At 42.1% G+C, this 16,723-nt stretch overlaps 1 protein-coding gene across 6 annotated transcripts in view; it reads left to right on the forward strand.

The window, feature by feature from the left end:
• The window catches only part of LOC147692851 (receptor-type tyrosine-protein phosphatase gamma-like), a 1,083,817-nt gene that overhangs the window by 1,026,831 nt on the left and 40,263 nt on the right, over positions 1–16,723 (forward strand). For all 6 annotated transcript variants that reach the window (XM_086939073.1, XM_086939071.1, XM_086939072.1 and 3 more), the window contains 3 exons: positions 275–351; positions 11,183–11,311; positions 14,879–15,025. In XM_086939073.1, coding sequence (XP_086795199.1) covers positions 275–351; positions 11,183–11,311; positions 14,879–15,025 — 353 coding nt within the window. The remainder of the gene's footprint in view (positions 1–274; positions 352–11,182; positions 11,312–14,878; positions 15,026–16,723) is intronic.

Here is a 16,723-nt window from a genome sequence, read left to right on the forward strand (position 1 = left end):
AATTTTTGTTTAATTTATTTCATAATTCAAAGCAGCTGTCATAAATAGTTGAATTGTACTGTTGTAAATACATGGTGCAAAATGTACACATAGTTGGAAAAAGTAAAATATGAGCCCCTTTTAATATCATTAAACCAATGCCATTGGATATGTTAATACTATAATTTCACCTGGCAAGAACATCCCCTTTGTAACAGGTCTCAGGTTCTATCAGGAGACTTGTGTTTGATCTTGTCTATTACAACATAGTGACAGTGTGTTTTATTTCATATAGCTGAACGAGCAAGAGTGGGTCTTGCGCCATTGCCTGGAATGAAAGGAACAGATTACATAAATGCCTCATATATCATGGTAAGTGACACTTGCCATAAAATATACGTTTTGAACCACTTTAATATGGTTAGCTGATGCTACTAAATATTTCTGTTTTCCAAATGGTGACAAATTGTTAAAATTCAGGCTAGAAAGTTATACATTAAGGATGATTTTGCCTTTAATATTTGTATACTTGGACTGTGTGTGTGTATATGTATATATATATATATATATATGTACTGTTCTGATATTATGACAGATCTTGTAAAAATTTAGATATTGGCTTAGAGGTAATGCGACCCACAACAGGTCCTGGCCACCCCAGATCTTAATTTGAGTAATTGAAGAATAAACAATGAATTGTGAATAAGCAAACCCTTTATTTATTAGTTCTGTCGACCAGTTCAACCATCAAAAGGCTAGTGAGGGAGTCCTGAATAATTTTTAAAAAGGCGAAGTAAACCCAAATGCATGAAATGCACATATACTCCTGACCACTGTCCGCAGCTGCGATATTGCCCACAACCCCTTCAATTAGTTATATTAGTTATATTTTAAATCAAGCCCAACATCTCAGCTCTTTGGTTAATTTTACTTTTCTAACAATGTGTGAGCTTAAGGATATTTATTTAGAACTTCTACAGCATTCATACAGTTTAACATTAAATCAATATTTTCTTAACGCAATTCTTGTCCAGGCCTTGACTATGTGGCGAGAAGGCAATGCACTCCATTTGTGCTTAGGGTAAAGTTGCTCTCATTGCAGGAACTAGGCAGATCAATTTGAATCTTACACGGGTTTTAACACAGCTAGCCCCGATTATAGGCCTCCAGTTATAGTCTGCGTAGAGCTTTTCTGCTGTAGTCCCAGATTAGTTTACTATTTTTTTCTTGTCAGTCCTAAAGTTTTTTTCTTGGAACTGTAGATGTTTCCCGCAAACTTTGTACTTGTATGAGCATTGATGAGACTGCTGTTTAATTATGCAACTAAATGAAGGCATAACTTCTTGAATTTTGAGTTTGCCTTGCGAGATATAACAGATGCGTGAATCTGATTAATGCAACACGCCTTAGGCAACAGCATGTTCTCACATTATCAAAAGTTACATTTTATTTCTCATTGGCTCTTATATTATAACTTTGTTTTGGAGCATTGGGTTGTTGTTCAATTAAAACATCTATCCTGTACAGTAAAATTGTGTATTTACCTAATGGGGTGTGTTAAAAAGTGGGTTTCTAGTTGGCGGAGGCATGCGTCATGTTCAAGCATCAACCACAATCCTAGTCCAGGCGAGTCACAACAAACCCTAAATTATCCTCTGCTCACTATCTGGTTGCTTGATGCAGAGCAGTCGGGCTTAATTTAAGAGGCAATGTGTAAAGTATTTGTGCAACACTTGAAACCACTACAGAGTGAAGACACCACCAAAAAACACTACAACCTGTCAAAAATTGAGAATATGTTTTATTATTAAAACAAGACCAAAATGACAAAAATCTAAAAAGTAACAGCTGAGAGATGAATTTAAAAGAAAAACTGTAAAATAGCACTTAGAAGCAATACGCGCTTATTTGGGATATCTGGTTGCGCCGTACCAGGACAAAGTCAAATGTTCAGGCAAGCAGTGATGTAGCGTGGGCTGAATGTGGAGACCCAGTTATGCCTCCTGACCAAAAGTATCTTGATCCCGGCTGCTTCAAAAAAGATGTGAAGTGCAGCTGAAGCGATACGACGGTGTCGAGCCTCACAGTGGATGAGCTGCAACGATTATCTCCACACAACTGTAGCAATGTGTCAGCTGCCAGTGCAATGCACTGGGTCAGTCTGTGATGCACTGCTACTGCTCCGGCAGCAGAGAATGTGTTGGTTCTGAAGGTGATGTGCTGGGTCTGCTCCACGCACCAACAAGATAGCGCCTGTTCCAACCCATGCAAAGGCAAGGATGTGCCAGTTCTGAAAAGGATGCATGGGTTGGCTTAAAGAAGCACCGTAGGCCTCAGTTCCAAGGGTGCAGGACTGGGGTGGCACTACTTGGCAGGGCTGACTCACCGATTGCAGATTCCAGGTACAGATGTCCCTAAGTCTCCAATCAGGGGCAAGCCAACAAGGCCTTGAAGACACTCTTGGTTCAAGTGATGCAGGTCAGTCCTTCTCACCCAGGCAGGCGAACAGCAGGCAGGAGGGCAGCACAGCAAGGCAGTAGTTCAACAAAGCTGCAGTCCAGCAGAGTGGCAGTCCTTCAGGAGCACAGCAGTTGTTCTTCCTGGCAGTCTTTACAGTTCCAGAAGTGTACTGAAGTTCTGGTGTCCGAGGTCTAGTACTTATACCCAATTTTGCCTTTGAAGTAGGGGAGACTTCAAAGAAAGGGCTTTGAAGTGCACATAGGTCCCCCCTTTCAGTCAGGAAGGCCCTATCTGGATGTAGATGGCCCATCCATTGCACCTAAGCTCCCTTCGTGTGTGGCCGTCTCTAGAAATAATGCACAAAGCCCAGCTGTCACCCACCCAAGAAGTGTATTCAAAGACAGACAGCAGGCATAGAAAGTAAGAAAATGCCAACATTTTAGAGTGGCATTTTTAGAATTGCATTTTAAAATCCAACTTCACCATCAGTTGTGATTTTAAATTGTGAGTCCAGTGAAATAAAACTTAAACAATCTATCTTGTCACAATTGAAAATTACACTTAAAAGATGTAATAAGTGAAAATGTTAACCTATGGGAGTGATCGGCCTTGCAGTATTGAAAAACGAATTTGGATGTTCTTCACTACGAGGGCATGTAAAACTTAAAAGGGCATGCTATACCTTTTAAATACGTTGCACCCTGTCCACTGAGTTACCCAGGGCCTACCTTTGGGGTGCCATATGTATAAATAGAGTAGGTTTAGGCCTGGCAAGAGGTTTATCTTGCCAGGTCTCACCTTGACTAGGATTGTGACTGATGCAATGGCAGGCCTGAGCTGTGGTTAGAGGGCTACTTAAGTGGGTGGCACAATGAGTGCTGCAGGCCCCCTAGTAGCATTTCTGAGCTGGGATGGTGCAGTGAGCTAAATAACGGTGATGGATCAAGCCCTGATCTTTGGACTGGGTAAGAGTGGTCTGCTTAATTCAGACACACTGTTCATCACCAAACCCTTTTCTGAATCGTTTTTGGCCACTATAGGTGTGGCAGGGTATACTCAGACATGAGTCCCTTGCTCACTGCACCATCCGGATTCAAGCAAGCCGGGCCGACGACGGCTGAAATGCCTGAAACCGGTCCCCGGAAGCTTGTCTCCTTTCTGGTGAAGAATTGGCTTGGTAGTTTAGTCTGCCCTGTTCCCATGATGCACTGGGCCAGGGACAGACTGATTTTCATATAGCCAGGTTCTGAGCTGGGATGGTGCAGTGAGCTAAATAACGGTGATGGATCAAGCCCTGATCTTTGGACTGGGTAAGAGTGGTCTGCTTAATTCAGACACTCTGTTCATCACCAAACCCTTTTCTGAATCGTTTTTGGCCACTATAGGTGTGGCAGGGTATACTCAGACATGAGTCCCTTGCTCACTGCACCATCAGGATTCAAGCAAGCCGGGCCGACGACGGCTGAAATGCCTGAAACCGGTCCCCGGAAGCTTGTCTCCTTTCTGGTGAAGAATTGGCTTGGTAGTTTAGTCTGCCCTGTTCCCATGATGCACTGGGCCAGGGACAGACTGATTTTCATATAGCCAGGTTCTGAGCTGGGATGGTGCAGTGAGCTAAGTAACAGTGATGGATCAAGCCCTGATCTTTGGACTGGGTAAGAGTGGTCTGCTTAATTCAGACACTCTGTTCATCACCAAACCCTTTTCTGAATCGTTTTTGGCCACTATAGGTGTGGCAGGGTATACTCAGACATGAGTCCCTTGCTCACTGCACCATCAGGATTCAAGCAAGCCGGGCCGACGACGGCTGAAATGCCTGAAACCGGTCCCCGGAAGCTTGTCTCCTTTCTGGTGAAGAATTGGCTTGGTAGTTTAGTCTGTCCTGTTCCCATGATGCACTGGGCCAGGGACAGACTGATTTGCATATAGCCAGGTTCTGAGCTGGGATGGTGCAGTGAGCTAAATAACGGTGATGGATCAAGCCCTGATCTTTGGACTGGGTAAGAGTGGTCTGCTTAATTCAGACACTCTGTTCATCACCAAACCCTTTTCTGAAACATTTTAGAGTGGCATTTTTAGAATTGCATTTTAAAATCCAACTTCACCATCAGTTGTGATTTTAAATTGTGAGTCCAGTGACATAAAACTTAAACAATCTATCTTGTCACAATTGAAAATTACACTTAAAAGATGTAATAAGTGAAAATGTTAACCTATGGGAGTGATTGGCCTTGCAGTATTGAAAAACGAATTTGGATGTTCTTCACTACGAGGGCATGTAAAACTTAAAAGGGCATGCTATACCTTTTAAATACGTTGCACCCTGTCCACTGAGTTACCCAGGGCCTACCTTTGGGGTGCCATATGTATAAATAGAGTAGGTTTAGGCCTGGCAAGAGGTTTATCTTGCCAGGTCTCACCTTGACTAGGATTGTGATTGATGCAATGGCAGGCCTGAGCTGTGGTTAGAGGGCTACTTAAGTGGGTGGCACAATGAGTGCTGCAGGCCCCCTAGTAGCATTTAAATTAGAGGCCCTGGGCACATGTAATGCACTTTACAAAGAGTATATAAGTCAGCAAAAATGAGGTCAGATGATTGGAGGAGGTAGGCAGAAATTTGGGGGAAGACCACCCTAAGGCTTTCAGGTGTAACAGGGTGCATTCAGTGCTTTAAGTGAAATGAAAAAAGTTGAGGTGAGGGGGTCTCTAAAAGGGGTGTGGCCTATGTAATTAACTGCATAGCTTAGACATGTAAACTAGATTTCTGTGACTCTCACTGGCATGCAAACACTACATTTTTATTTACTTTCACCTTGTCATATTTTTACAACTATGTACTTCCCTCACACACATTTCCACAGAATTGCAATTGTTACTGGAATATATGACAATTTCTTTGTGTGCTCTGCAGAGAGGCCAAAGATTGGATGCCTATGTATTCTGAACTCCTTTTTGACCCACTGATAGGCACTGTGCGAAACTCGTACTGCCTTCAGCCTCAACTCCAGAGCTCTCAGTTTTGGCCGAAGGTGACTCAACTCTAATTATGCACTATGCAAGAGTAACATGCTACACAGACAAAAAATGCAGAAGTACAACAAATCAGGAATAGCTAACTGTCTTGAGGAATGCAAGATTGAATAAAACAATGTGGAGAGGACCTAAAACGCTGACACATTACCTTGAAGTTTTTTATGTTCATTGTTAAAAAATCTATCAATGTGTTTGCTATTGAAGTTAAGGACATGAAGATAGGGCATGATAGGTAACTGATTTAATGTCCTTTGGCAATCACTGTCTGGTCTGAGTCCTGAAAACACTCGCCCACTTAAAGCGAGTGATTAGCAAATCTAGGCCTCACTTTTTGGTAGGGCACACCTTTTTTCCTCAAAAGAAAAAGGCCATCTATAATCCTCATGGATATCTGAATATAGTCTTTCTCTCATAGCCAAAGCAAACAACACCCAAGACAGCAGTCTGCATTGGACAATATTTAATTAGTGGTAATAAGTTTGTTTTTTCTCGGGCAAGAAAATGTGAATTTATAATTACAAACTGCAGGATTTTTGCATTGACTCAAAAAGTCATCTTGAAGTTGGAAGGCTAATACTGTTAAAACGGCAAAGCTTTTGAAGGAAAATATGTTTCCTTTCCCCTTCGAAGTGCATTTGTTTCAATATGGAGATGCCTAGAAAGATTTTATTGGAGTGCATTACCATGTCAGAGTTTGAAGGTAGCCAGGACCTTTGTCCCAATAGACTATGCTTAGCAGCAGCGGTTTCTTTTTGATTGGCCGGGGGAGCATCCTCCCCACTCACTGAGTCATGCAGGAAAGCATGAAATGGCAATGAAAAGATTTCATTGCCATTTTATTTGTTCGATGTGCGCACTGCAGCAACCAGCTGACCCCAGACACATGCGGGGCATGACAGGAGCATTGGCTGACTGTCTTGCGCCGGCCAAAGTGACATGAACACTTTGAAGCTTTCCATTCGGCTGGGTGGAAACCAAGCACCGGACTACAGGGCCTGAATGAGTGCCCTGCCAATCTGCTCCATCCAATCCTTTCACTTCTCTCATGCTGATTAACAGCATGAGATCAGCGTCTGGATTGGTTTGCGGAGCTAGACTTCCACAGCAGATTCAGAAGTGGAACACCGAGGAGGAAGTGCAGCCGTGGGTAAGTACCTTTTATTTTATTTATTTTTAGATATTATTCTACTTATTATTCTACTCGTAATTTTTAGACTTTTGGAGGGAAGGTTTTTTTTTTGACTTTCAGATGGAATGGGTTATTATATTTTGGGGGTTTGGAAGGAGGGGCTTTTACTTTAGGTTTCAAAGGGTACCAGTCCTCCCTGGTGCTTTGCGCATAGATTATCACTTGATCCTAAATTAGGCAGGGGGAGATAGAAAAGCTTTCAGGGTTGGCTTAACCCAGATGTGATGAGACCACTTTTCAATTTAAAAAAGCTGGTGGGTGCTTAAGCCTTCATAAGCTTTTTCCACAAAAGATATCCAAGCCAAATGTTCATCCCTTTTCCCCCACATGTTGGGATTCTAAAGATACCAGGGTAAATGGGTTCCCCAGGAGGGAACAAACAAAATAGCCAAAATGTAGCATTTGTCTGTTTTTTTTTTTTTCTTCAACTGAAAAAGTGATGTGCGAGAGATTTTATTTTTTATTATTACATCAGCAACGGTTTGTTTGCTAAGATTACTATATCATAACAACAATGGAATGGGGCATCTCGAGCAGTAACCAAGTAGGTTTACCGCCAGACGATCGGAAGCCGCCAGTGACGGACACTTGCCGTCTTGAAAGTTCCGATGCCCCTGAAGCGATATTTACCGCCTCAAGTGTTTTTCTCCTGAATGAGGAAAAGACACACCCTTTTACACCAGATCACAATTTTGTGGTCTTTAAATTGCACGAGGGCTGGGCGCATCTTAGCGTGTGCGTACCACCCCATACAATCTTCACGGTCCTGACGAAAACCTAAGAATCTTTTTAATGGTTGAAACATGTAGACCTTATTATATATTTTTTCTTATAATATTCACATAGCACACTTCGCTATTTTTAACGTATTACACTTCTTGAGACACCAAAGCCTTCCTAATTAGGCACGGGTGCCACACTGGTTTTATAGGGGTTCATGCACTCAGGAATAAAGTCTTGAAGTGAGTAGTATTGGCCCTTTTTAACACACTTTTCACTGTAATTTTATGCACATATAAAAGAAAAAAGAAACCCGCTCCACTGTAGTCAGGTGTCGCAGCACACCCTATGGGCACTCGGCCTATAGGGTGGGACCCCGATGATGAAGCATGTCACCAACCAGGTTGGTGAGTGAGGGGTCTTCTTAAAGGACATGCATTGTCCGGTAACGGGTTGGGGCACACTGTGCTGACCTGAGCTTTCAGCTCTAGAAGCAGAGATTTTTCTGTTTTTTTCCCTCAGGGGGTACTCCTCCATTGTTGTTATAATTAATCCCGGGGACCAGGAGTTCCCACCTCACATAGTCTGTGTAACTTCCCTCTCTCCTTTGTTATATAAAGATTACCATATTCCCTGCTTTCAGGAACAGGCAAAGTTATGAACAAAATTCACTATAATTTATGCATCTATCTAACTGGTAGTCAGTATTTACTATTTTTGTAGTTTCTACCTACTTCCAGTTTGTGGTGGAAACTGATCCAGAAACCTATACATTTCTGAAAATTTGAAAAAAAGAGGATTCAGCAAGCAATCATTTGTGTGGATCACTCATGTTTTTTCCAAAGAAAACTAATTCGGAAAGTATATAGGAAAAAATAGAAATCGGTGAAGTGTTTTCATCTCCATTTTCTTTGCCCTGATCAATCTACTAAGGCAATATACCATTATGTCCAAGAGATTCTTCGAGACTAGAGCATATGTGGTGGTTGTTGGTTGTCCATAAACATGCCATAGCCAGAGTTATCAACCGAGCTGCAGTCCATTCATCAATTCCTAAGGGAAAACAAATGAAAAACGGTTTAAAGAAAAGTTATGCATTTTTCGTTTTTATGAGGTCAAGCAACTGAGTTTGGGAATAGTGGTTATTTGTGCAACTCTTACTTTGGGGTTGCCGGTAATATGTGCTTCAGTGAGAGTTTTGCATAATGTGTTCATTCTTGCAAAAAGATTTACTTTTGGAAGACTAAAGTGGAGAGAATTCAATAGATAATCTTTTAGAGTACTGTATTACCAATTATCCAATGAAAACAGTGTTGGTGGGCTTATTACTCACAACAGGAAAACCTTGTAATGTAGAGTCATCAAGATTTTTTGGGGGGGTTTTCAGTCTTTACGTAATGTGAATCCTTGCAATACTTGGAATTAGGGCTGGCGAAGCCCACTCAATTTTTGAAATCTAGACACTTTGGGCAGTCCGGGCAGTGTGGCTTACGTGGGTGCCATCACTTTTTCTTACTCAAAATGTCCTGCAAACGTCAAACTTTGGCTAAAACCACAGATTTTCCTCTTATTTCTGAAAGCCAACGGTCCAGATTCTGTGAAGAGCAATGGAAGTCCTACTACTCCGCATTCCCACACTACTCCTCATAAAAAGGTACCCCATGTGTGAGTGGCTGTATCATATTGGATAGTAGACATTAGGTCTTGACATTGGCTGTAAGTGCCCAACATTTCTGCCAAATATAGGGAAATTGCATTTTTTACAGCGTCTTTTGACATATTCTGGGTAAGAAAAAAGTGTTTGATTTCCTGAAAATCACACCACCTTTTATTCTTCAGGTTCTCTAGTTTTCAGATTTGCCCAGGGGTTGTAGCCTTCCTTGGGGGATGACTAATCACAGTATCCAAAGACTGCTCCCATCCCCCATGATTAGAGAGATTTAATTGACCTAGTTGTTCTCCTGAGGCAGAAGCCGGGAGTTGTGTTGCGCGTATTTCTGCATGTACTTTGTGCTTTTTAACCTTAAAGATCTTTAGTTCGGCATTTTGCCTATTTTTAACCCACCACCGCACTCACCCTTACTCAGCCGAGTAGGCACTGAGCATCACACTCACTCGGAGGCGGCTGGAAAATTATAGCTGCCATCTTGGGGAGGTTAACCCAGGGTAGCAGTCTAGGCGTTGGAGGCGCTCTGCGCCAGCATAAAAACAGACAGGCATGCCTCCGCGCAGCGGACGCATTCAGCGGACACACCTTCAATGCGCCAAAGGAGCACCTAAGGAAAGCCCGTCTGGGCCCGTCCGGGCTAGGTCGGGCCCCGGGCTCAGTCCCCCTGCACAACTCACTCCAGGCAAGGTCAGTTACAGCTACAGTAAGGAACAGCTCCTTGGACTTAGAGAGAGAGAATGCACGAGATGCACAAATACTTTGGCCGGAGATATGGCTCCGTGATCCTGCCCCAGTTGTAAGTTTGAATTCATATCGGAAGAACCGACAGCGCAAGCATCTTGTAAGGTTAAGCCTTTGTCACTAGCACTGCTTAATTGTCGTTCCCTCCCGAAACATTCGACTGAGATTGGCATGTTACTGGAAGAGAGAGACCTTGATGTGCTCTTTTTAACCGAAACATGGACCAACTCATGCTCTGATCCGGATGTTGTCCGGGCCATACCCTTAAATTATGCTATCCTGAGACAATATCCGGATGATGGGCGAGGTGGGGGGGGCTTTGCAATTATTTATAAAAATAGCTATGGTTGTAGGTCCTCGAGTTGCCCTATTCTGGATTGCAAGAGTATGATGTTTTACACTCATTCGACTAGGTTGCAATCCACCAAATTCAACAAATCAAAGAAAAAAGTCAAAAGTTGGTTTGTATATTTAGTTTAGTAAACCATATCTTTCTTAAAAGGTGGATTCTCTTTTCTTTTTCTATTTTTTACATATATATATATACAACTTCAACATATATATACCCAGATGCCTCCTCGTTAAATGGGTTCCCCCTGTTATATGGATAAAATAAGGCATGGGCGCAATGGTAAAGGGCTCCCAAATTTGCATTTGATCAATCCCCCAAGCAAAAGCAGGAACAATCCTTTGTGATTACTCCGGCCAAGATCCACATCAGTCCCTAAGACTCTAATCTTTGTTCCATTCATGTAGTAAAAACTTCCCTTTCCACAAAGGTAAACACTCTGCAATGTAGGTAAATAATTATGTAGAAGATGACACACAGAATAATGTATTTGGCCCCGCCATCATAAGATATGTACTTTGTGGGAATTGTGGAAGAACAGTGTACAGAACCCCTATACAGTAGGCAGAGGGAAGGATGCTGCTGGGTGGTTGTGGATGTCGTTTAAAAACACCTTTTCTGGGGGTAGGGGGGGGCTGGTGGAGTGCAAATAGAAAAACTTGTCCCAGCTGATGTATTATTCCGTCATTGCTTTGACTGGAGGGAGATGAGAAATACAATATAAGAATGCTATTTCTTAGATTTGACATTTCCGCAGGCAGAGCGGTGGCATGTGTTTGAGATTTGAACATGAAATGCCTCCCTGCAGTTACCTCCCTGAGACCTGTAACCTTTGGCTAGCAGCTCAGCCGAAAAATGAATCTGTCTCAAATTGGGGGCACCAGAATCAGGTAGCTAACAGTGGCATTTAAGTGGACAGGTGCATTTACAAAATGTAAAAGTCAGACAAGTTATTACAATTTTGTACACTATCGAGCACCGCGAAAATGTATAAATTGTACATGCGTTATACCTATAAACTGCATTTCCTTTTACTTTGAAGGGTTACTACAGGAGTAATGAATTCATCATAACACAGCATCCGCTACCACATACGACGAAAGACTTCTGGCGAATGATCTGGGATCACAATGCACAGATCATTGTTATGCTGCCTGACAACCAGAGCTTTGTAAGTTCATTATGGCCACTGTACAACCCCTGCTGTGCACAGCAGAATGCTAGATTTCAGTAAAGTAATACAGTTTCCTTATACACCCTTGCTGGGCTTCAGAATACAGAATCCACAATGAGAGAGTGTTGGCGTTAGAGTAAGTTCAAGGTGGCTGGTTTGCCTCTTCACTGTGTTTTAAAGTTGTTTAAGTATTTCACCTTTTACAAGTGTTGTAACGATATTATACAATATGCTGCAACTAATTTTCTAATGTTATAAAAGGCTCTAGGTCGATGTAGGAATGTGAACTAAAATGTTGTTCGCCATCATACAGCGTGGTCTTCAGTCGGATTGAGAGTGCACTATACTCTTTACTAGGTCTAAGTGGAAATTCTAAATATTTTGCTAGTAAAAAAAGCATATTTTTTTAATTGAAAGGCAGCATTGAGACCGTACATAGTAAAAATAAAGTATATTTTCAGAAGCAGTATCATTGTAATTAATACAAATCGAAATTGCAAGAAGCTTTGGTGACCCCAGTACACAGAGGCACACTTAAGATCTTTCAAATTGTCTCAACCAGTGTGCCCTGCTGCAAGCATAATTGTCTACTTCCAGAGGTGTGAACTCTGGCAGCCTCTCAGTCCCTCTAAGGCAGAAGAATTGCAGGCACCTTGTAGTCATGGGATGGATCAGGAATTGCATAGGTTTGCCTCTCACTGACCGGAGATAAAATTGAAGCTCCATGACGCCTATGATATTCTTGGAGATTTCTTACTTCTGGCCAGCTGTGCTGTGAGGTTCTTTTGGCTCCCATGTGACTTCTTTCACTTGGGCCATCCTCAATATAGATCTTCCAGTAAGCTACCCTTTGTGTCTGTCTTTGTGTATTAAGTGGCCTCTGTCTTGCTGGTGAAGGACAGCACCTTGTGCCAGCAGGTAAGCTCTTCACAGCCAACAACTGCATGGCTTCTCACAGGCTTCCCAGTCTGCAGTGATGGTAGCCGCCCACTACTGATTCTATTGCTGGTCCATTGTCCTCACTCACACCGGTGTGCAGTCCTCCTGGTTTTCCTGATGGCAAAGAACAAACTTAGTACTTGCTTGAGGGGTTCAGTACTTTCACTTCTCTGATAGCCAGTCTCTCAAAGGCAAGGGGATATCCCCTAGTTTCACCACGTCTTCCTAGAAGAAGCTGGGGGGTTCCCAGTGACCTTGGGAGCTGCCTACCTGAGAAGACAAAGCCTTGTCCTGCAGGAGTCTTCCAGCCTGTAGAGGAACACCCTGCTGCAGAGCCTGATGGCAAGTGAGCAGAGGAAATGCGTGGAAGTGCCAAGGCATGAAATGTCCATGTTCCTGTTCCTTCCTTGTATGCTTGCAGGTCCAATTAATTAAACACTTCACGATTCAAAGCCCTCTGCAGAGGAACATTGCAGCCTTTATCTTGGTTGTACTTCAATGATTACACCAGTGCCCCAGACTCAAGGCGGAAGATCCTTCAGCTACAACAGCTGCAATGGACTGCTGGAGGTGTCCACGCAGAGCCACTGCTGGGCCAGCCAGTGGACTATGAAAAGGAGGTGGTTTCTTAACAAACCACATTGCACGTGACTGCTTGCTCCATGTCAGTTCACCGATACACCCATGCTTGGTAATTACAAGTGCACAACACATCAGGTAATTCCATTCGCCTGAAAGACATTGACTGTGAAACGTTGGCTAACTGAGTTTGGACAGTCTATTGAGCATTGCTATCCCGGCTCAAGAAAGGAATAGATGTTTGCAGTGGAGATTTCAACGGATCACAGAATACTAGAAAGCTATTCTCTGCAGCCTCATGTTTGCACCTGAGATTTAATTTGGGTTGCTTTGGACATTTTTCATTCTTCATAGTACCTCGGGGCTTACTCCATGTGTAACATATTAAGTTCTGCTGTGATTGAGATTACTCAGACTACTTGTCCTCGCCACCTTGAGAGCAGTGGTCGAAGTGCAATAAAAAAAGGTATCAGAATTGTGATGATGTTTTCTAAGGGGACAGCGTGAGTGAGCTTCGGGGTAGGGTGGGTTAAAGGCATCCCTAAAAAAAACTAACACTTTTCAGTCTTTCACCTTCAGGTAACTACCTATAAAATAAGGCACATCTTAAATGAAAAATAAATGAAAGTTGAGGTAATCAGTGGGAAATACTTATAGTACTTATGAAACCTCTATTCGTTTACTGCAGACGTCAGTTTCTGTAACCAGAGAGCCACAGTACTGAATACTGGTAAGTGCAGTGGAGAATAGTGGTTTGTGAATGTTTAGTGTTGCGAAGTCTGTCTGTGACAAAAAGCTCTGTGAATAAGCAAGTCGTTATTTCAAACTAGCATTACACTCAATATTTGATAAGCTGCTACAAAATGTGCAAAAAGATTGAAGATACAAAAGTGCTTATAAACTATAGATTTTAGTAATACACAGTCTAAATTATTGCAATTGTTTTTATAACGGTTCTTCTAAAATCACACACTTTGCAGCTCAGCTGGAAAAATCCCTTACAATACCACTCAAAAACAACAAATCAGTGTCATCAGGAAACGTCAAGTGCTTCCATCAAATAAAGACAATACCAGCAAATTAAACAGTTGTGCACATTACATTTCTTTAAGGCAAGTACGTACTATGGCAAGGCGGCTTGTTTACCTGTTTGCCCCTCCCTCGTTTTCACAGCACAGAAGACTCCCCGCCTAACCATTTCAGCTGAAGCCTTTCAGCTCTCTGAATTAACCACCCTGGGATGATTGTCTTTTCACGAAAAGTAGGGAAACTGTTATTATTACATTTTAAAAGTATGGGCACGTCATGGCCCTCAGATCCTTTCCACTTCAACCACTGCTTGAGAGTCAAGTGTGGAAAGGTGTACTTCGTTCAGTTTGCAGTGGTATGATGGACACCAGTGGCAACAACCTCTAACACCATTGTTGGGGCCCAGCAGCCCAGTCTGACATTTAGGCCCATTTCTGCTTAAGCATGATCACTTGCGCAGAATGCTCTGCCACATTATTCCTAAAAAGCAGACTCCATACATTAATGTAACATTGAGACAATAGCAACAATTTAGATTTTTGAAATATTGAATGGTATAATATTTCATACGTGGTCCACAAGACATCAGTTGACCCGTCTGTTCATCTAAAGAATAGTTTGAGAAATCTCTGGAGGAAAACAATATTGCTCAATACAGAGAAATACAAAGTGACAATATTGAATACGTTATTCGTCACTTCTTAGTATATACTAATCTCTGTTGACGTTCTAAATCTGAAATCTCTTTCCCATTCAGCCCCGATCCATAATTTCTATTTAGTCGATCCACATAAAGTAATATGTATAGCATTGTCAAGTATACCACTCTCTCAATAAATACAATTCCATCACTGTGGAAGTTTCAGGTGTCTGTCCAGAGTTGGTTTCAATTTAACTGTGGAAACTCAGCATGATGAACCTGCAAACTTGTTTTTAATTTTTTTTCAGCCTGTTTCTCATATTAATGTCGACCAGAAATGGGTAGAAGCTCACAATCTGTTAATTTTCCTTCCTAAGGCTGAAGATGAGTTTGTGTATTGGCCAAGTCGTGAAGAATCAATGAACTGTGAGGCCTTCACTGTAACACTTATTAGCAAGGACAGACTGTGCCTCTCCAATGAAGAGCAAATCAGCATCCATGACTTCATCCTAGAAGCCACTCAGGTAAGTTGAACTATATAGCATTTGGGAGAGAACAATTATTATGTTCAGCTTCTTACTGCAAACCTACTTGACTTTGAAAGCCATCAGTGAGTATGCATAAGGAACTCATATTATGGAATCACGCATAAATTGTACTGCTTGTGAAAAAGGTTCTAAACTAGGAAACGTAAAACATAGTGCTGGATCTTGGCTATTATTGATTTCTCCATTGGGATTTAAAATGTGGAGGCTTAAAATTAGAGAAAGAAACCCACAGATAAGAGCATACAGTTAATACTTTGTTTTAATAGTTACCTTTCAAACAAACAGGGAAGAAAGAGACCAAATCAGAGGGGCTTTCCTCCTGCCTAACTGTTAGTATGGACTAACCCTCCAAAAGAATAAAGAAAAAATGAGGTTTTCTTATATAATCCTCACCCACCAGGGTGACCCCTTGGTGGCATGCTTCATCCTAGGCTACATCCCGTTCCTCACCAGAGTGGGTGGGCCTTATGTGGAAAGTGAGATTAAAAATACCTGCCTAGTAGGTAAAGTGAAATTTATAAAGGCCTCTAGTCGGTTTGGTTAAAAAGAGGGAGGTAGAAAGTATAGGAAAGGATGTGCATGCCTTTCTAGAAGGTCAACATGTTTAAAGCCGTAGCCCCAGGCTTTTCTGGAGGAGCAAGGGTCTAACTACCTGATAATACACTTGTTGTACTATTTTAGCTGCACACATTCTGCATGCTAAGGATATAAAATAAATATAGAGCACCTACTTGGTGTTACTGCTTGTAAATATAAATAAATCAGAAATCTTGCATCATGGGTCCTCTGGCTAAGCGTGAAGTATGTTGGCACACTTATTCCAAGGCTACTCCTTTATACAATGTCCTAGGATTCCCACTCGGAGCCTGCATCTTTGATGAAGCAGGTCGCCAAGGGGTAACCCTGGTGGGTGAGGGTTTTATAAGAAAACCTAGTGTTTTCTTTATTCTTGTCGAGGGTTAGTCCTTTTTTGTTTTAATAGTTAACCACCATATAAACCACATCAAGCTGAATAAGATAGTTTTTAATGGTGTCTGTCCTCTGTGTGTGTGTCTCAAAGCAAATCACAAACGTACTGTAACACATATACCTTTTACTTTTGTCTTATAAGCCTACCCTAATTTTTTCTGTTCATATCCTGTAAAGAACTTGTTTAGTGAACAGGGTAATGATTGTCATTTTTAGAGGAAGGCTTACATGGCCTGAGAAATGTCAAGTGTGATTTAAAAATATATGTTCGAGGCATATGAGCTGCAGATCTTACACTGTGCATTAGATCGCCACCTGGTGTTGGGCTCGGATGGTTGCATGTTGTCGTCGTCTTGGAAGAAGCCATTGTAGTCACGAGATAGGTGACTCCTCCCTTGGACGATAGTGCGCATGGGCATCGGCTCCATCCTTAGATTGTTTTTTTCCGCCACTGGGTTCGAATGAAACTTTTCCTCTCCGGTTCAAAATCTACTTTTCAAGTACTTTGACGCATAAAAACGTATTCAAACTTCACCAAACTACTTTCGATATCGACAGACATCGTCTCGACTCCATCAGCTTGATTTCTGTCGTCGACGTGGGCCATTGGGCCTATCCCTGCCGTGAGGCCTACACCTCATGGAAAGGACGCCGTTCAAAATATGCCCCAAGTGTGGAGCAAAGTTCCCACACAGTGACCATCAC

This window comes from Lissotriton vulgaris, chromosome 9 (genome assembly GCF_964263255.1).
Source record: "Lissotriton vulgaris chromosome 9, aLisVul1.2, whole genome shotgun sequence".
NCBI lineage: Eukaryota > Metazoa > Chordata > Amphibia > Caudata > Salamandridae > Lissotriton > Lissotriton vulgaris.